The 21,613-nt window shown below is 38.4% G+C and overlaps 2 protein-coding genes across 2 annotated transcripts; both read right to left on the bottom strand.

Moving 5' to 3' along the window:
* Nucleotides 1-181: 181 nt before the first annotated feature.
* Nucleotides 182-2,941, bottom strand: LOC127765763 (bidirectional sugar transporter SWEET2b). Its single transcript, XM_052290717.1, has 6 exons — nt 2,809-2,941; nt 2,643-2,679; nt 2,343-2,562; nt 1,248-1,406; nt 1,013-1,132; nt 182-886 (listed from the first exon to the last, which is right to left on the bottom strand). The coding sequence occupies exons 1-6, from the start codon at nt 2,852-2,854 to the stop codon at nt 776-778; spliced, it is 693 nt and encodes a 230-aa protein (XP_052146677.1). The 5' UTR covers nt 2,855-2,941; the 3' UTR covers nt 182-775.
* Nucleotides 2,942-3,943: 1,002 nt separating this feature from the next.
* Nucleotides 3,944-7,816, bottom strand: LOC127753862 (uncharacterized). Its single transcript, XM_052279316.1, has 4 exons — nt 7,496-7,816; nt 6,722-7,203; nt 6,517-6,624; nt 3,944-4,447 (listed from the first exon to the last, which is right to left on the bottom strand). The coding sequence occupies exons 1-3, from the start codon at nt 7,692-7,694 to the stop codon at nt 6,523-6,525; spliced, it is 783 nt and encodes a 260-aa protein (XP_052135276.1). The 5' UTR covers nt 7,695-7,816; the 3' UTR covers nt 3,944-4,447; nt 6,517-6,522.
* Between the last annotated feature and the right edge of the window lie 13,797 nt (nt 7,817-21,613).

Here is a 21,613-nt window from a genome sequence, read left to right as displayed (position 1 = left end):
GCTCAACTAGTTAGGTTTCTTATGTTAGAACCCTGGATTCAAATCATATATTTGACATGGATGCTCCTATTTACGGCTAATTATTATTTTAATAGTAGGTGACGTACCTATCGACAACGATGCGTATGTGATGACTTCGTCAATATCAAGATATGTCAGTCCAATATTTTGGAAGTGCTCGTAGGGATAGGATATGTGTGTATATTTATAAGGATAAGAGTGTGTGTACATTCATAGCCAGGATGGTGCAAACATGTCGTACACCTTCCTCACGGACGAACCAAATATCTCGGACTTGCCCTACGTGTCATAAACATTGGCCACTGATTGCAGTTTACCAACAGCAGCAAAACAAAATTATCATCTCAACTTGTACATATATGACGTGGCCATTGATTTGTTGTTCACACAGTTTGGCGAGAAGAATATTGCAGTTTACAAACAGCAACGAAACAAAACTATCATCGCAACTTATACATATGTGACGTGTCATAATTGATAACAAGAAGTGAGGCTCAATGTGCATAGCTGAAATAATTTTGCACACCAAGTATTCAAGGAAAAGGAGGGAATCAAATTAAAAAAAATCCATCATTTGCCCCCCTGGTGTGCAAAACTTTCCAACATGTTTGAAGAATGCAGTTTGAAGTACAGCTTCCAGTACCAACATGTGAAGACTGAGCCAAAACTGTACAATTCACCATAAACCCACTCTTTCAGGAATCCAAACCATGGCAAAACCAGCTGATCGATCAATCATTCACTCCGGTTTTGATCATGCGAGCAGCAACGGTGCAGATGAATCCTGGCCTCTCCATTTTCTGCTGTAGTAAGCGTAGAGCGCCAGCTGCATTGCTCCCAGGATAAGTCCAAGCCCATTAGGGAACTGAAAAATCAAAATGGTTAAAAAAAAAAAAGAATCAAGCTGTCAGTACAAGATCCATCAAGCTCATAAACATGCATGTCGATTCAAGAAATGAAGTGATTTAAAGCGATACAAGATGATGCTCACATAAATGAAGAAATCTCGCAGCAGCAACCCATACAATGCAAAACTGGTGCTCATCAAGAACGTAGAGAGTGACAGATAGAACGGCATGAACTCCACAGACTCTGACCGAATCACAACTCCCTGTAGACACAAGGATGGATGGAGCAAGCAAAGGTTAGTGAGATCCCTCAGTTCTATTAAACATGCTGGAGGTGATATTGATCAAGAGCTCAGCTTGATCGAGAGGCATACGTACCATGACAGCTAACGGAGAAGCGAACATGGAGATCAGCGAAGCCATGCTCACAGCTCCCACAAACTGCTGCCGAAGCGGTTGATCAAAGAAAAAGACGCTCGCATGTGAAACTAGCGCAAACCCGCAAACTACCAGCACCAAGAGCCCTATGATCTTCATCTGTGGAGGAATTGGAAAACATTATCCATCATCTTTTCCTTTCTTGATGGCATATTGGCATCAGACAAAATTGAAAATGTACAGCACTAGGCTACTACATTAGCAATCTATTACTGCAGTCTACAAGTACATTTTTCTGGGGGCCTTTTACAGTACATTTTACTACTGGGTGTAGTAGTGTAGTAGAAACTAAATCCGACTCTTCATTTGTTTGGGTATTTTAGGGCTTTTAAAAATGCTTATTAGGGTATTTTTGACTTTCAACTCTAATTTCAATTATAGAAGGGTATTGCTCATAATCTTGGCGCTGCAATTATCCTAATCGACGGATCCTGGCAAGGTCGCCGCGCCGCCGGCTGCTTCATCGCCAGTTCATATAACTTCTCACCAGCGTGGCGTCTTAACCTTCTCACTGGTGTCTTGAACAGGAGTAATGCTTGATCAATTTATTTTTAGGAATCCTCCATCAATTTAGACGGCACATGTGTATATGCATGTACTAATTTGAAGAAAGAGCAGCGATGCATTCCAACCATGTTTGCATTCATGCAATTAGGGATCGGCGAACCGTCCTTCTCTCCGGATTAGAAGCAACAAAATCAACAGAACAAAAACAAAAACCCGCATGAACACTTGCACGTTCATCACTAGGACAGGCCCACCTACAGTCTGAGAAAACCAAGAGATGGCGTAAAAAATAGAGTAGATTAGAAAAAAAAACTTAACCGGTAATTAACACATGCGAAATTACTTCTTTACCATGCAAAATTTTCCAAATCTACCCTTGGGGAAATAATACTATCCATAATACTCAGTGTAGTAGTGGCGGATATGATCCGTTGGATGCAACGAATGGATGATCCATGTTTACCCAAGGGTACAGTAAAAAAAATTCTTTTTCTGAGACAAAATTGGTTGCAGGATGGGAAGAATTACCCTCGTCTTCCTGCTGTCCGCGTAGAAGACGAAGAGGCAAATGTAGGCGAGCTGGAACACCGCTCCAGTGCCGTTGACGGTAGCGACGAGCAGCCTGCCATCGGCGACCCAGGGAAGTCCATACCACAGGCAGATGAGGCAATTCAGCAGCGACAACAAGTAAGGGAGCCCGTCGAATCGCTCGGTCGATTTGGCCTTCAGGATCCTCTTAAACGTCGTCCTGAAACAAGAAAAATTCAGTTATGAACTTCGGCTACGAATCAAAGGATCAAGAAAAAACCAAACCGAACGTGTGCTTACACTGGCGACAGGAAGAGAGCAAGCGCAAAGATGTTGCCTGCAGCGACAAAACAAAAGGAGGCGGCCAGATTTTCAGAAGATTAGCAAGCCTCTTTTCGATCCAGACCATTTTGCGATAGGAACTTAAGAAGAATTGTAAGTGCGAGATCGAAATGAAGTTCCGTACCTGCAAGACCAGCAGCAAAGCAGGAGATATCATACAAGGAGTCCATGGTTGTTGGATGCGGGATGACACTTGTATCTTCCCTTTTCTCGTGTCTGCCTCTTTGTGCTAAAATTCCGTGGCTATTATAAAGAGCAGCACGAGTCGGTCAGTGAGAGACACAAAGCGCCACAGCCACCAGTTAAATTTTTGAGTAATCATTAAGAGTTTGCTCCTGAGAATATCCCTCTTCTCCTTTCACTCATATGGTAATACTGCAAGAATGAACAATCCCTGTCTCCAGTAAATCTCATGATCTCTGTATATTTCTTCTGAATTCCACGGAGTGATTAATTTCGCCAAATGCAAAATTACACCACTCGCTGGCGAAAAGCACGTTGCGAGGGTTTCTGTCAGCAAGGAAATTACCGTAGTTACTGCAGTCCTTTTACTACGTAGAGGACTATCGTTTTCCGATGATATAAAGAATCTTCAGTGGCGTCCGGGTGACCGAAAGGCTGGATACCAGGATCGTCGCCATGAACACGAATCGACCATGTCGCTGTACGGAGTACTATAGTACACAGCTCGTGGCTGTTAGAGCTTTGGATGGTTGCACGGCCACAAACGGCTCTGGAAAACTGATGATTAGGGCGAAATATTCTGGTTCACACGCTGTGTCATGTCACCTCTTAAAAACGACCCGCTAAAATCTAGTAGGATGGAGGAATGAAAAATTACGGCCCCCGAGTTAATTAGGACCACCAGACTGACTCAGCGCAGACGTGTCATGCAATTTTGCGCTCAGAATTTCCAAGGAAACGTCGTTAATTTCATTAAATGTTACTGGAGTACCATGTTTCAGACAAAAATACACGTATAAGAATAAGAAATCACCATGCTACTAATATATCCATGCTGCTACTACATTTTTGCACGTGACGTTCAAGCCGACAAGGCTGTAGCTTTCTTGCACCGGTAGGAGGTAGCCGCTGCAGAGACGCTGTCATTCCGGACCGTCCCCTTTGTTCAACGAACAAATTGTCCGGTTTTACTAAATAAAATTCGTATAGCAAACACCATGTGGAGCCATGAAAACAATGGCATGATAGATGCCATGCCAGGATTTTGACAGGATGACACATACCGGGCAGGTCAGTGAGCAGAATCAATGAATGTAACCCACACGTCTCATTATTTTCTTTTTCATAGTGAGTGGTCTGATGTGCCTGCGAGCTATCACGGAGCAAGACTACACAATGGAACACCTAAATAGTTTCAACGTTACTCCTTTCAAGGTGACCGAACCATAGAAGGGGGCAAACCGGATGACACCCCCCCAAAAAAAATAAGTATGAAACAGAAAGAACAAAATTTCTTTGCTGACGACTCAACTCAACTCTTATGCTACATGAACATAACCTAGATGATAATAGACAAGGGTGTAGATTTCAGAGTACTACGCGACTCAAGAATATTAACCACAACCAAGGGGATGTAACTTTGCACAGCACGGTGTAGAAACATGGGCCAGAGAGAAACATCAGCTCGATGTTATCCATTCTTCAACTCCATTCATATGAGCATAAACCAGACTAGTTACAATTACCATCAGCTTTGAACAACTTCGCGTCTACTGTCTTCTTGGCTTCCAAGTTCCAACCTGGTATGTGGGAAAAACAAGAGAACTTTTAAGACAACATAGAAGATTAGAAGTACATGTTATTCTCAGTAATAAATACTACGAAACCAAAATAGTAAATAAACATCATGTCCCATTAGAGCAAAGATAATAAGATGATGTAAGCGGGCTCTACATGTTGCCACATCATATTTGTGCTTATGTGGAGAAGAAATAAGAGGAGAGATGAAAGGCGGGCTACAGATTGCAGCTCGTGCTCCAAGAACTGAGAGAAATATGGAGTGCACAATAATGGTGCAGTATATGTATCTATAGTTAACTATTGTATGAGTGGTTTATTAAGTTAGCTATATATGATGTGTTATTTTTTAGAGCTAATAGTTGGCTATATTATTAAACTTGCTCTTAGTACTTTCTCAGATAAATCATCTGAGCCCAAGAAAAATTCCGATTTAGTCATTTCCTATACGATTGTCATCCAATTTCATTTTGACATTACACAAATTTGAGAGGTTTGGTATCCACAACCTCAAGCATACCAAGCATTACAGCTGGACTGTATCTCAAATGGAATTGGCCAGCTATGATAGTTATCCATGTTATCCACAAGTACAAAATAGTTGTTATTAGGAACAGAGGTAACCATTTTAAAGATGAGGGGAAAAAGAGCAGAGAAATAGTTCAGAATACAAAAGGTGCATCCTCGTATTTTCATGTGGTAGACATCACAGTATTGCTGGTAGCAAAATGGTAGGGTAAACTTTAGTCTCTTTGGATGCCAAGTTGGATTGCCAACAGAACATAATTATGTGTAAAAGTCTAAGAGAGATCATTCAGCTATTTTGGAAATTAAAACTTGATTTAACCAAATCAACAGGGAAAACAAATTAGAACATGTAAAACTCCAATCATGTTCATATGCATAGCATGAATATTCTCCACTAAGATGTAAACTTGGGGCATCATGTTCCATGTGCATAACATATATATAATAGACAAATCAAATAAATCATGTGTTTTCAATTTCTCGTAGTTACAGTGTTACCATTGTGAGCAATAGTTCAATGCTATACCATAATGCATATCCTTCCTTAGTTTATCAGCATTGGAACAAACACTGCTTATGAAATGACTCGATAACTATACCGGGTATCTCGTTTCTTAAGCAACTAACAGATTCTCTGCAAACAAATTGACTAACATATAGCAAGCATATCCAAATATTCAAAACTAAAAAAATATGTCCACGTGGCATATCAAAATTGATCGTAATCATACAGCTAGTTTTATCAAAATTATGTTCAGTTAGCTTTTACTGACACTGGGCATCTGATTTCAAAAGGTAGTTTTAGTTTTGAGCTCACTGTCCACTTGGTAAGGAAAAGCAAACACTAAGAAAACTCTATTTGATCAGCTAGATGTTGCAACCTTAAACAGTCCAATGATTTACAGAAGCGTTTACAAGAAAAAATGTATTGACAATCAAATTAGAAAAAAAAAAAGGCATTGAAAGGTTAAAATAGCATGAAGCTTTGGGAGATTAGTTGACAATTGTATAACTGTATTCTCTAATATGGTCTGATAAGCCTTACACAACCTTAAGTCATCAGTCATTAACATTCTTCAGCTCCTTTCTACAGGCACATCAGGAGACTGAACTGGACAGTTTTTTAGAAACAAGGAAAAGAGGGTGTCCTGACATCATTGCTCTGACTAGGTTAAAAATATGGTAGCCATTTGAAAAAACAAGCAGCAAAGCACACAGAAGCGCAAAGTGATGCAATTATAAAACATATAGAATAATCTTGCTGCTAATAACATTAGTCATGAATAAAAAGGCATAAACGCAGCTATAGTACCACCTTCATTCCTACAAAAGAATCAGGCCCGGTGCTTATATTAACAAACATCGAAATAGTCCTAGAGCATGAGCAAAGGACAGAAAATTAAAAGAAACAAACAATTTAGTAAAATATCTGTTATTTTAAGCCTCCCCAATGACATCTAACAGTAATGGTAATGATATATTCTTTCCACAAAGCATCATCATCATAAAAAAAAAAGATAAACCATGATACAGCGATACAGACCTTAATCTATCTCTCCGAACCAGAGAACGCATCAAATACCCCACAGCAATTCCACCATGTTGCCCGCTGCCCTGCTGCAGCCACAGCCACTGCAGGTCCCCGGGCCACCTGCAATCATAAGGGAAAAAATAATGAACCAAATGAGACCTCTCGATTTCAAAACATGGGGACCGATGGCATAGCACGCGATCGCGAACAGTAATACCTCTGTAGTATCAGCTGCACCCAGAGACCGTGACACCTCCACCACATCCTTGACCAACACCCCACCGCTCTTCGTCTCCGATTCCTGCACCGCAGGCGGCGCAGCCGTCTCCATGACCACCACCTCATCGCGCTTCACCTCCGGTTCTTGCACCGCGGATACCGCAGCCGCCTCCACGACGAGCACCTCCTCGCCCTGCGGTTCCGGGTCATGCATCGGATGCACCTTGGCCACCAACTCCTCGCGCTTCACCTCCGGTTCCTGCACCACCACAAGCGCCTCCGCCTTACCCTGTTGCTCCTGCGCACCTGCGGCGGCTTCGGGCGGCAAGGCGTCCACCATGACCTCCTCCCCGGCCTCGACCACCTCCACGGGCACCTCCGACGTGGCGGCCTTCCTCTCCTCCTCGTCCGCCTCGGACGCGGCGGCCCTCGGCGTCACCATCTCCTCGGAGCTCTCCATGGAGTCCTCGCTCACATCCACTGCACCCACACACCACAGCATCAGAAACACACACGCATCCATCGTAATATAGCGGAAGAAAGGAAGCAATCAAAAGAGAAAGAAAAGGCGGACAGCTCGAAAGAGGAGGTGGGAACGTGGCCGGAGAGCCAGCGAAGAGCACGGGAATGCCACCCTCGCCGCAAGAGGGAGTGGGGGGAAAAGGCGATTCCTCTCCCCGCTGGTGCGGAAAGCGGCGTGCCGTGGGGGGGAGACAGATCTACACGGGCTTAAAGCGGGGGACGGGGAGGGAAGGGTAGATGCCATCCATACCATGAGGAACGTTTGGTCGCGACGGTAGGTGGTGGTTGCCGTCGCTGGCGGCGTCGCGGCGGCGGCTGGAGTCATTGCTGCCGTTTTCGGCGGCGTTGTTTTTGTTGTTGTTGTTGTTGCCGCCGTCATCGGAGCCGGCGGGGTGGTCCCCCTGCTGCTTCTTCTTGAGCTTGGCGCGCTTCTTGGCACCCTTCGGCATGGCGGGATTCGACGGGACGGCGCGGCGGAGGGGAGCGAGGCGGCGAGGAGGGGAAGGGGAGGCGAGGCGGAAGGAAGGGGAGAAAAGAGATGGATTTGATTCGATGTGGAGGGAGGGGGATCGGCTCTTTTTTTTAGGTTTTTACACCGATGACGCGTCAACCTGGTTGTTTTTTTCAGGATAAAAAAAATATCGATATATACTAACAGCACATAGGCAGCCCGTTATATCGATTTTTTTCGTTAAAAAACGATTTGTTTTACTTTTTAAGTTCTTTTGGTTTTTATCTTTATATTTTGATTGTATAAGACTATAATACATCTTCATAATCTTTGAATTTCGTTTTTTTAGTTCAGTTTATGTAATGTGCAATTATAGACAGTTTCTTATAAAAATATAAATACAAATTATAGTGTAGTTATATTTAATAGCTTCACATTTTTTTAAAAAACACTCTATAACTTACCTACAATTACATTGTAATTATTATATAAATTTTAAAACTTGTATGGTAAGTTTCAATATTTATATGTAATTTTCTAATACGCAATGTATAAGAGAATTATGATTAAAAGTAGTTTCACGTGGAAGAGGGGATGGAAGAGATGGAAGCATACATATAAATAGGAGAGAAAACAATTATAGGAGGAAAAAAGTGATTGAAATCAAGTGAAAAGTGTAGCGTCATATTTTTAACAAACACGTTGTAAAAAAACTTATAATATACTTCCTCTAGTCAAATTTATTTGACATCAGAAAAATGAAGCTCTGCCAACGTGAAATATTTTTAACTAGAAGGAGTATATTTCTTTTACTTCATGTGTACTAAGTTTTTACTTCTTTATTGTTTTATTGCAAAACTACATATATTTTAATAATACTACCTGGATGGCCCGCATAATTTTGCGGCTAGCTTTCCTACAGAATTATATAATTTTTTTACACATGGTTTTCTTTTAAAAAATTAAAACAGTCATCTTGTTGTTTTAGGATTTTAAAAATCAGATAAGTCTCCACCCCCTTACTTCTGTGCCACGTTTTATTTGGCCTACCATGACTCCATTTCATCCTCATTGGGACCTTTTGAAAATTAGACCTTATAGTTTTTATAGTTTATTGTCCTATAGAATTCGTCTTTATAATTTTTATAAATTCCGTCAAATGCTGCCATTGTACTCCTTCCAGCCCCCCCCCCCCCCCCCCCCCGCTGCACACTCTTATTGAGATTTTTAAAATCGAATCTGATCATTGTTGTTTTATTTTACTTTCTAGAAATCATGTCAACCGTCGCAACCCTATGCCTTCACGCTTCACGGTCTGCCCGCCGCCCCTTCTCTTAATCATCATTCGAATTTTATTTTATAGTTTTTATATGTCTCATCAACCACTACCACCCTACTTCATTACGCCTCGCCCGACGCCCTCTTTCCTCTGTTTATTGTTATTAGCCATTGTTGTGTTTTAGATAGATTGTTGTTTTAATGTTTCTTTTTTTTATTATGATTTATTATTATTTCTAAATTGTATCTTTTTACTTGAACTCTCATTTTTTCTAACATTGGAACTTATTTTATTTTTTATTTTGAATTTTAATTAATATCGTTTTGTTTCCTACACATATTTTTTTTGATATTTCTTATTTTTATTTCTAAATCGCATTCCTAGTTGAACTCTCCATTTCTTTTTCTATGATTAATGTGAGAATTTCCAGTCTTTACATATAATAAAATTATACAAATAAACTTATCCCTCTTTATTGACTACTATTGTTATTTTTTCACATGAGATTAATGTGGGCCTAAAATTATTGTGCATATTTTAGTTGACAAATTGATAAAATATACTGCATAAGATGGATCGGCGCATGTGGTCTTATAGTGGCAGCTATATGTCTGCATGAACTTGGAGTGTAGATGAACTTGCTTTGGACTCTGCTTTTTCCCCTTTTCTTGCTCACTCTGAATCGGAGACATCCTAGGCCAAACACTGGGACTTTGACTCTATGTACGTATGTACCCGATAGAGTTTGTTTTATAGTATATTTTCTATTCGTACTGGATATAGTTTGTGTCATAGTTTTTTTTTTCTGATAAATCTATGCCCTTTAATTTGGATCTATTACAATCTAATGGTGTAGCTTTTTTCTCTCTTTCTCCGATTAATGTAGGAATTTCTAGCCTCCACGGTGAACGTAGTGCTTCCTTTTAAAGCTGTCTTAATAATATAATTTTATGATAAATCTATGCCCTTTAATCTGGATCTATTATAATCTAAGGTGTAGCTTTTTTTCTCTTTTTCTCCGATTAATGTAGGAATTTCTAACCTCCACAGCGAGCGTGGTGTCTTCTTTCAAAGTTGTGTTAATAATATAATAGATTATAAAAAAAATGAAGAGTTAAGGTATTGTATAATCAATTACAGATTTAGCATCAAATTTATTACAAAACATATATATTTAAGACTGAGTATCATAAAACTATAAATTTAGTGATAAAACTATCACAAAACTACAGGTTGAGAACCAACTAAATCACAAAATTAGAATGCTTATAGCTCCAACAGAATATAAGTGCTAGGGATTTAAACTCTAAAATATTTTAGTTTTTTTTCTCAAATAAATGTTTTTTTAGTGCCTACGTGATGTTCTCCATATAACTCCTTGTTACAATCCTTTAGAATTGGAATTGAACGAGTAGTGCAGATGGACTAGCGTTCTACAAGTGCATGGGTGGAGCCAGGTGGGGGCAGCTTAGGATCGAGCCCCACACACCGCAAAAAAATTGCATTAGCAAAGTACTAATTTTCAGTTAAAATTTGCCCAAAAAAATTATATTCCATGGTTGAGCCCTATGATTGAGATATTCCCACCTTCGCTCTTGTACGTAAGTAAAGATGTCAAATGAGAAGAATTGGTTAGCACCTTCATCTATGTTTCGGAGAGTAATACAACATATAGGTTGTTTGGCATTGTGGTGGATTCTCATAATCACACTGAGTCCACCAACATCTTTTAGGGTGGTGTAAAAGTAGTTCATAAGCAATAGAATATTTCATTCAGCCACCTATTATCATTGTGCAACTAATCCATATAGAAAAAATAACAAAAGATACCCGTATACATATGGTCTACCCATATGAAATAAATTATATTATCTATCTCTACTCATCCCTCTTATCCTAATGATATATTGTATCTATATACATATGATATATTGTATCTATATACATTGTGGAGATTGCTATGTGTAAAAACTATTTATGTGGGTCCCATCTATATGGATCACTTTACCATATACATTGGTGCCCTTACGCATTTTAGCATTGGCAAATTGGTTTTATTTTAACATATATTGTAAATGATAATATTGTTGGAGTTTAGAAGTATAAAGTAATCGAGTAAATAATCAAAAGTTCAATAACATATTTTATATATAATCATAATTTGATCAGTAAAACAAAGAACAACAATTATAGTTTTGGTTTTACAGAAACTTAAAAAATAAGCAACGCGCATCATAGCACCGCAAGCTTAAATTGTACCATTGAAAGGAATGCAGGGGATCAAATTTGATGTTTATTTGGGGAACCATCCATGATAGTTGGATTCAACCGTTATACAGGCTGAGTTCGGGAGGTGGAGTCCGCACGGGAAATGGTATTACACATTAACGCATAATTAATCAAGTATTAAACATTGAAAAATAAATTAATATAAACTTTTCTATAGAAAGCTTTTATAAAAAACACACGCTCAGCAATTTGAAAAGTGTGCATGCGGAAAAGAAGAGATATGAGTTGGAAAAGAAGGAAAAAGAACACAGCCATAATTCGATTCTTGGTTAATAAACAATTCACGCCAGGAATTCCTATGAAACAAACGAAATCAACATACCAAGGGTTAGTAGTACGTGATTGGAAAGAAATATACACCAGAGTAAACTCTCACAATACTATACTTCATAATAAAACAAAACCTAGATGGGGATGTAACAACCATATCGTCCAGATTTGTTGTGCTAGAACAAATCACATCCTCTTCTAGATTGAGGGGATGTTTAGATGGAGGCTAACTTTACCACAACTCCATTTGTCATAACTATGACAAGCACACAAAGTGTGACCAACAGTTTGTTAGTCACAACTATGGTAAACTCTGCCTAGAAAATAAGAGTATGACATGTGGACCAATATGCTAATAAAGTGTGGTTTAACTTAACTGTGGCACTCAACTAAATACTAACCTAAGAAATTGTGTCACGTCTAAAGTTTGCTGTGCTAAACTACAGTCACTAGCCAAACAGATCCTGAGTTTTTTTATTTTGGGACTGATGGAGTTCGTAACATCGCCCTTGAACTAAGGGGTTGTTTAGTTCTCACAAGAAAAACATCGAATGTTTGGACATATGTATGTAGTATCAAATGTGGATAAAAAAACTAATTACACAGTTTACGTGTAAATTACGAGATGAATCTTTTAAGCCTAATTACGCCATTATTTGACAATATTGTGCTACAATAAATATTTGCTAATGATGGATTAATTTGGCTTAAAATTCATCTCGCAGTTTTCTAGCGGAATTTGTATTTTGTTTTGTTATTAGACTACGTTTAATACTTTAAATGTGTGTTCGTATATCCGATGTGACACGCTAGGGAAAAACTTTTGCCAACTAACAAGGCCTAAGACCTGGTTTAGTTCCCGAAATTTTTTCCTAAAAACATCACATCGAAACTTTAGACACATGCATGGAGCATTAAATATAGATATAAATAAAAACTAATTGCAAATCGCGAGATAAATCTTTTGAGCATAATTAGTCCATGATTAGCTATAAGTGTTACAGTAACCCCGTGTGCTATTGATGGTTTAATTAGGCTTAAAAGATTTATATCGCGGTTTCCAGACGAGTTATGAAATTAGTTTTTCATTCGAATCCAAAAACTTCTTCCAATATCCGGTCAAAGATTCAATGTGATACCTAAAAATTTACTTTTCACGAACTAAACAGCCCTAAGAAAGAAAGCAGCAAGCATTGAAACAAAGGGACATCTACGGTCTGGATAGCATTTCGCCGAGTTGTGTTTGAATTTTCCATTTTGCGGGGATGCAGAGTGGACACCAGGTTACCACGCCTGCATGTGGCACGGTGGCACCTCACCGGACTTCGCCTCTTGTACTCACAACATTGTACTATACTACCTGTACTTTAGTACTTTGTTTGAATGGAGTAGGTGTGGATTTATCTGCTGTTTATATAAATTTAGGTGCTGCTCAGCTCAGCGCTGGCTGCGGCTGCACAACCACAGCAGAGCTCTACTATTGGCTATTGAATTGTTCAGGGCCAAAAAAGTGAAAGAAAATTGCTTAAATATGTTCTGAACCCTTATTACTTTATCATAAACACGTTTATTTCAACATAATGGTCGCTGCAACCAACTGCAACGTAAGCTAACGCCTACATTGACAGTCGATTAATACTCGAATGACAGGGACGATGACATTTCAACTTGGGACGAGGCAAAACAGTTCTTCCGTGCAGAAGATCCGGTGCCTTGTGCTACTCGTATTATTGTGTTTAGATGCTGGCTGTTTCAAAGAGAGCCACACAATTCAGAGCGCTACGGAAAACACCAATTTGCACACATGCCGACAGATGGATGGCTCAGATAATACGAACGTCTGTTTCAACGTGGCCCAGGCATATGAGACTTCTCACTTCTCAGTGATGTGTGTCATCCATGGGGTAAACTGGATCCAGAGACTCAGCTGTCAGCCCGTAGTAGCATGAAGGTGTCATCTTGGCAGGACTGGGTGTCCAATCAAACGAAGAGATCAGAGGAGCACCGTTAAGTATTGATGCCACCACCATTGTTTCTCCTTTGCTTCGTTCAAATTTGAAGTGAATTTGCTTTGTCTGTCGAATGTGTTCTGAAAACCACTTTTGAACCCTTGAAGCACCAAGAAGTAGTCATAGCATGATGACTCGATGCTTTTGTCATCAACTGTTTGAGCATGTTCAACTTGATAGTCTCAGCGAAACTGGACAAAAACCAACTTGCCGATCAAAAAGATCTGAGTATTTGAATCTGGCATTATTTTACAGTATGTTATCTTTTAAAAATATCTGAGTACAAGATTCCGTTGATAGTTCTCTTTTAAAAATATCGATTCTGTTCAGCACCGATTCAAGATCTGGTGATCTACACGAGTATTTTAGTATATATGCTCTAGTATTCAGGTAGTACTAAACTTGTTCCTAGTACCATATGGTATATGCAATGCACGTCAGTATGCGTTCGGTACGGTAGTACAAATTAATTTCCAAAACAAATTGAGTATTACAGTATTCAATTTCAAATTAACAATGGGTTGTGCAAAAAGAAGAAGAAGAAGAAGAAGAGAGAGAGAGAGAGAGAGAGAGAGAGAGAGAGAGGAGGGGGGGAGGGAGGGAGGGAAGAAGAATAAGAAGATTCAAGATGTCCTTGAAGTTTGAAAAGGAAAGGGAAATGGTGTAGTAGCGTGCAGCTTCTGCTCATCCGTCTACGTTCCATGTTGCACGTATCATCACAGAGAATGGATCAGATCGGACCTACAGTAAACAATAATAACGAAAATGACATAAAGGAATTCCTAGCAACGGAAGGTAGCAAAATCAAACATTCCATTACAATTGTTAATTAGGCCATTTGTTCGCGACAAATAATTAGCTATATTTTCTGTCAAGGTCACTTTATCATAAGAGCAAGTTTAATAGTATAGCCCACTACTAGCTCCAATTCATCTATAGCCAATCTAATAGCTAATTCATACAATAGTTGCTTACTATACTATTAATATATGGTCTCACTTATCATACACACATTGTGTCTTGGAGTACGTGCTGCAGCTGGCTACAGATCTATAGTCCGCTGCTCTTCTCTCTCATCTTTTATCTCATTAAAATATGTTTACAGCTGGCGAATAGCCTGCTATTTTACCTGCTCTAAAGCAAGAACTAATAAAGCAGCCTAGCATAAGCATCACGGCCATGATCAAGACAAGTAGTCATACTATAGCCTTCATAGATTAACACACACTTCGAGAAGTACCAGGCAGCAGAGAAATGAGAAGAGAAACTTGTTCTCATGGAATTTGTGATGATGCTGTTCCTTTTCATTTGTCGCTGCTTTTAAGCGATGATGTATCCACTGTTGCATTTTCATCATTAAGAAACATTTTGATGATGGTGCACAAGATGCATTTACTCGTCTATAGTTGATTTGCTTTTAGCTCGGCAAGAACTAAGGTTTGTTCGAAACGTAGGATTAAACAAATATAAAAATATAATAAAACATAATTTTGATTTCAATGTAAGTGAAAAATACATGGGTGCAAATTAAAATAGAAGGAAAATGTAGAAGTTGTTATTTGAATACACCAACAGGAAAAACACACAATCAGATGAGAGAGATAGAAAAAAAACTTTCCAAGAGATTGAAGCTATTACTAACTTTCCTTCAAAAATCTCTATATGAATGTTTATTCTATAGTAATTTCAAAAAAAAAATAGTAATTCCTCCGCATCTAGATTCATTAACATCAATATGAATGTGGAAAATACTAGAATAACTTATATTGTAAAACGGAGGAAGTAGTGCAGATTATCTAATCTACTCTTTTAACTGTTTAACTTAAAACATGAATATGCTAATATGAAATTATGGACGACTAACCGTTTCCTCGAAGCCATGGATGTTGATGTAGCCTCCTAAATCAAAGTGGAAGTAGAGGTTGCAGACGCACCTTGAACCACCTCTCATATTGTCTGTGTAGAAGAACAATTGGCATCGCTAGCTTGAGTCTAGATAGATTGTCGGCAGTCAGCGGGGTAGCGGTGTCCTTCTGATCGTCACCTGCACTGCTCTAGAAGTGCCACACGTTCTCCCTCCAGCGTCTTATTGATCAAGGTTGGAACATTGGAATGAACATCATAAAAACAGTGTCCCGTTTCACGGCCGGACTCCCTTTTTAATTTTGCGCTATGGAAGATCGAGGGAGATCCACAAAAGGTGGAAACTATTGGTGCTTCTGATCATTGCATGTTTAGTTTGAGGAATAATCGTGAATTAATTACGTTGATCACGTATGGCAATAGGCACTAGCACTACTGGAGAAAGTATCTTCAATCACGTTCGTAACCCCTGTAGTCTCAGTTATGTAACCGGGACCACAAATCTTTAGTCTCGGTTGGTGTTAGCAACCTGAACTAAAGTTTTTTTTCTTTTTTTCATTGTTTTTAACTGCTTGCATATTGATTTCACTACATCCCCAAATCATAGATCAAATACATCATAAATTTTTAAAAAATCATCACAAATTCAAAAAAAGCATCACAAATTCTCAAAAACAAATTCACCACAAATCCTAAAAAAAACAAATTCTCCTCTGGTCGAGTCGCTGTCACTTCACCGCCGCCGCCCCCGCCCGGCCACCGCCGCCTCCCTCCTGCCGGATTTGGCGGAGGGGAGGGCGAGGCCGCCACCTCCCCTGCCCGGCCGACGCTTCTTCTCCCGCTCAGCCGCCGCCGCTTCTCCCGCCCAGCCACCACCGACCCCGCCCAGCTACCACTTCTCTTGGCCAGCCTCTGCTAGAGAGAGAGAGAGAGTAAGTGAGTGAGTGAAGAGAAAGAGGATCGAGGGAGAACGAGCGAACAGATAGAGATCGAGAGATAAAGACGTGGGTCTCTCGGTCTCGAGAGAGATAAGGACGTGGGAAAGCATCCTGAGGTAGGATGTGGGAGAGAGATATTTAGTCCCGATTGGTGATATCAATCAGGACTAAAGATCCTAGGCGTCCTGACAACGTCTGACATAAATGGAACCAGGACTAAAGATCATATAATCTCGTTGCACTTTTAAACCGGGACTACAAATGGTTTTTAGTCCCTGTTTTTTGTTGAACCGGGACTATTGTTGGTCCAACCCACAAAAGATGATTTCTCCAAAAGTGAGATGGTAACAGCGTTGCATGACTCTCCTCCAGTTTTCATGTTGAAAGATCAAAATACCCATCAAGTTATTTCAAGTGCTTTCATAGAAATTTTTGTAATACTATCGAATTGTTCTCTAAGGCAACGTTCGCCTTTTATGAAAAGGAGAAGATTTGTGTCATTTTTTACGTGTCCCCTTCTCAAATTGCTATGCGGTGTTTTTTTTTCAAAAAAATCTTAGAAAAGTTACTTTAAAATCATATTAATCCATTTTAAAGTTTAATAATTAAAAATTAATTAATAATATATTAATGTCTCATCTTGTTTTATATATCTTCTCAATATTTTTATTTCCTTTTCTCTCAACACGCCCTAAATTACCTATGGGCTTTCCTATAAATCGGGCCTAAATTACTTCTCCAGTATTACTAGTAGCAAAAAATAGGTTTTTCACTCTGTTGCCAAAATGAACCTACCAAATTTTTGACCATCTACACTATCAAAATTTGGCAACTATAGAATCTATTTAAAAAAAAGAAAAACTTAGTAAAGGTAACAACCAAATACAATCTACACATCTCAATTCAATCAAATATTAATAATGTCGTGTCAAAAAAAAATATTAATAATGTCAAAATTTAGAATTTCTAAAATGGCAAATTTTGCTATAGGACACCCAAAATTTGTGTAATTTGCTGATAGACATCGAAAAAACGTGTCATGGCTGAAAGACATTCTAAAAAACTGGTAATTTGCTAGAGGACACTTTCGGCTCAATTGAAGAGATGGATTCCTAAAAAAGACGAGAATGCCCCTCTAGACACATGCTTCAAACATGGTGTTAAAGTAAAAATTTGGAAATTATGTAACTCTAAATTTGCCATAGCCCAAAGTACATCACTAGCATACACCATTATTTTATTTTCACTTTAGTCTCGGCTCAAAAAGCTTTTGACCCTAGGGTCATTCTTGTCTTTTTGAAAAATTTCTCTCTCCGATTGAGCCGGAAGTATCCTTCAGCAAATTACCTTCTTTTTTAGACTGTCTTTCAGCCATAACACGTTTTCACGATGTCTATCGGCAAATTACACAAATTTTAGATGTCCTGTAGCAAATTTAAAATTTAATAAGGTTGATTTAGGCCTCAAAGTAAACATCCCCAATGTCTCCACACGGACTTAAGTGTGTTTATTGGTTGGGTTGTGTTTAAAATTACGTACTAGGAACACTTTTTCTAAGAAAAAGTTGGTAAAGGCTGAGAGTTGAGATGTGAGATAGGTTTAGGTCATTTCCAACTCGTATATAGTGTTCATAGCATTAAATACATTGTCACACGAGTAAAAACCTGATACGACAAGAAAGCTAATGAGAAAAGAAGTAAAAAAGATGGATAAATCATTTCTCATGCCATAAACCATCTCTACACAATAATCGAGAATGAAACAAGGGGATATGTGGATAAAAAAGAGAGAGAGAAAAAGATGGTTCATGATTAGATGAGAATTTAATTTAAAACATCATCTGTTAGATATATAATTTTTATATATAACATCTATATGATATTACAAGTATGATAACTACTCCATGCTTCAAAACCTTCATTGCATGAGAAGGGTTGGCCGACTTAATGTCTGGCGTTATGGGATCCTTAATTGCTCAGAACGTGGCACGATACTACCAGTTTCACAAATTAAATAATTAATTAATGTGCATTGGTCTTCTCTCTACAAATGGAGTATTGCCGACTGAAAGGGTGCTAGTAGCGTATTCGTTTTTCTTTTTATTGTTTGACTAACACTTTAGTATTCTCTGAATGTATCTCGTTTAAGAATATATACATGCGGATTGGCTATATAAAAGATGTTGTCATGATTATGAATAAGGCATACCTTCATATGTACGACACGTCTCTATATATGATAAGAAAATCGACAGAGATTATAGAAATAATTCTCACGGGGAAGCGAATAATAGAGTACTACTCGGAGAGAATCGGGATTGTACTATATCGTGCTGGATTTGGTGTTTCCGATTTCTTCTTGGAGATTAAGGTAATAAACGGTATAAATACACACCCCCTGAGGGGTCCAAGGTATCAAATTATAGCGTCAACACCGCCAACATAGCCTACAATTTGGAGGACGTGAAGCCTACTCGCCAGGAGATCTCGTCGAAACCATCTTAACAAGGGTCTCGCCGGTAATCTCGGGATTGATTGTTCTCTATTTAATCTGAGGTTTTTCATATCAATCAAATATAAACTGGATTAGTGCTATTATCATGCGAGAGGCCTGAACCATTATTTGATATCATATCGTGTACACACATGTTATTACAATATTTTTTAAAAAAAATGTCTAATACTATTATAAAATTATTATGGACATATATGAAGTTGTAGAAATAATACTACCTCTATTTTTGTGATGCTTAAGAATATATGTGTTGCTTAACTTTTGAACACAACGTTCGGTTATTTGTCTTATTAGAAAAACTATATAAATAAATATTTTTTTATTTATGATTTCTTTTGTCAATAAAGATAATTTAAGCAAATAATATTTTAGCATGGACGTATAAAAAAATCAACCTCACCATATATTTAAAAATGAGGAAAACGGAGGGTGTAGTTAAATTGCATGTTATATATAGACATTGAAAGCTTGAACTATCAATAACATTGATAAGGTAAAAAAGAATTCGTAGAACCTGAAATACATTTTTATTATATGGAGTCAAACATTATAATAAATCGAACATGTAACTTGACCGCATCTATATGAATTTGGTAAGTACTAACCGTACAATTAGATTAGATCTTTATCTAAAATAATGTGTATGATTTAGATCCATCACATGTTTTTGATATCTTAGTAACATGAATAATAAACATGATGGAAGCAGTTCAATCCAGAGAAGAACGAATATTAATCCAAATTACAGGATTTGTAGCTGTTTATAATTTAAAAATAGATAGAGAGTAGTATAGTTGTTTGTTCACAGGGCATAAGGTCGTCCTAAAAATTCTTTTGGTTGAACTCGCTTATGTAGTTGAGCCAAGCCCATTTAGACTTACCCCTAATAGGGCCCATATATATATATGTGGATACTACTTTTAAGTCTTGGGCTGGATAAAGGAATACGTTTTATTTTAGGTTGAGTTGAGTTTAAATCACATCCTTAAACCTTAAACCGTAATGCCAGATATAACTGATCTCTTAACTTTTAAAAACAGTTTATACAAGGTCCAAGACATTTTGGATAATGATTTCTACTGATGCAACGCCTACATGATTGGTTTGACTTAAGCTTTGATCTCACAAAGCAATGATGCTAAATTGTTTAAGACCAACTAACCAAGCAGAAGAAAGCAAGGCAAGAAGACAACATTGCCATCGGCTAATGGCCATGACCACGATACATAACGCGAGACGAGGATCAAGTTAAACCAACTATGTGGATGTCACGTTAGTTAAAACCATCATCCAAACTGTTTTAGAATCTCGTTTGTGTTTAATTTTAAAAGTTTAGGAATACATTATCGGAAATGCTAGGTACCGGTATTCCGTTGGTAGCGATCGGAACGGGATCATCCTCCTCGCACCATCCCTCTCAACAAGTACGACGCACACGCGCATGCATAACTTTTATTCGCTTTACCACGAGGTCCACGACTGTCAGACGGCACTGCCTACTCAATGTTGGCCCCACCTATGCCATGTCTACATGTTGCATCTTTCGAATCTTGAAGGTTTGTGGTTTAGCTGCATATGTAGTACTAATACGTTGTTATTTTGCATGGCATGGTAAACTAGGCAAGGAAGGACATGTTGACTAAGCCTAGGCATTTTTTCATCATTTTTTCTTTTAATCCTTTTTAGTTAAATTTGCTCAATATCTCAATTGTTTCGTTTAGTGTAACTTTGAAATTTTACTTCCAAGTATTTTTAATCACTGATACCTACAATCATCATCAATCATCGATACCTCATAGGTATCATCATGATACCTGTCAGGTACCATTTGGGTACATAAAAACAAATCGTCGATACATTGCTACCTGAAAGGTATCATCCCTGGTATTTACAAGTATCATTACTCACTGATACATCTTAGGTATCATCACGATACATACCATGTATCATTTGGGTTCCTATCGTCAATATACAAATACCTCACATGTATCATCCTCGACACCTATAAGTATCATCACTCATTGATACCTTGTAGGTATCATCATGATACATGGTAGGTATCATTTGGATATCTATGATACCTCATGTGTAATGTTCTTGGTACCTATAAGTATCATCACTCTCTGATACCTCATAGGTATCATCACGATATATGGCAGGTATCATTTGGTTCTTATCGTCAACATACAGATACCTCACAAGTATCATACTCGGCACCTATAAGTGCTATCACTCATTGATACCTCCTAGGTATCATCACGATACATGACAGGTATTATTTGGATACCTATCATCAATATATTGATACCTCACAGGTATCATTCTCGGTACCTATAAGTATCATCATTGGTACATGCATATATAAAAAACCCAACCAATAGTGCCCATAAATACGTAACAGAGCATGGCCCAATAAAAAAATAATACAATAATAATCCAAAAAAATAATACAAAAATAATACAGATCACTAGGCAAGTAAAATATAACTTGGGAGGAGTACATGAACGTGGTGTGCTCACCATCGTACGAAGCAGCACGCACGTCTTTCCACGGGTTGAATTACAGGGGTATACCGTCATATAGCAGTCCCCTATTATTCACGGGATAAACGATTGTCGTGCGGAGATAGCCATTCGGACTGAATTTCAAACAGGTAAACCATCACGTCCACATAATCAAATCGATTAACCAGACACGGCGAAATCAATACAGTATGAATCAACGCATCCAAATAATCAACAAATCACACAGGAG

This window comes from Oryza glaberrima, chromosome 1 (assembly GCF_000147395.1).
Source record: "Oryza glaberrima chromosome 1, OglaRS2, whole genome shotgun sequence".
NCBI classification, from domain to species: Eukaryota; Viridiplantae; Streptophyta; class Magnoliopsida; order Poales; family Poaceae; genus Oryza; species Oryza glaberrima.
Note: the sequence above shows the minus strand (reverse complement) of the source record. Positions and strands in the feature narration are given on the sequence as shown.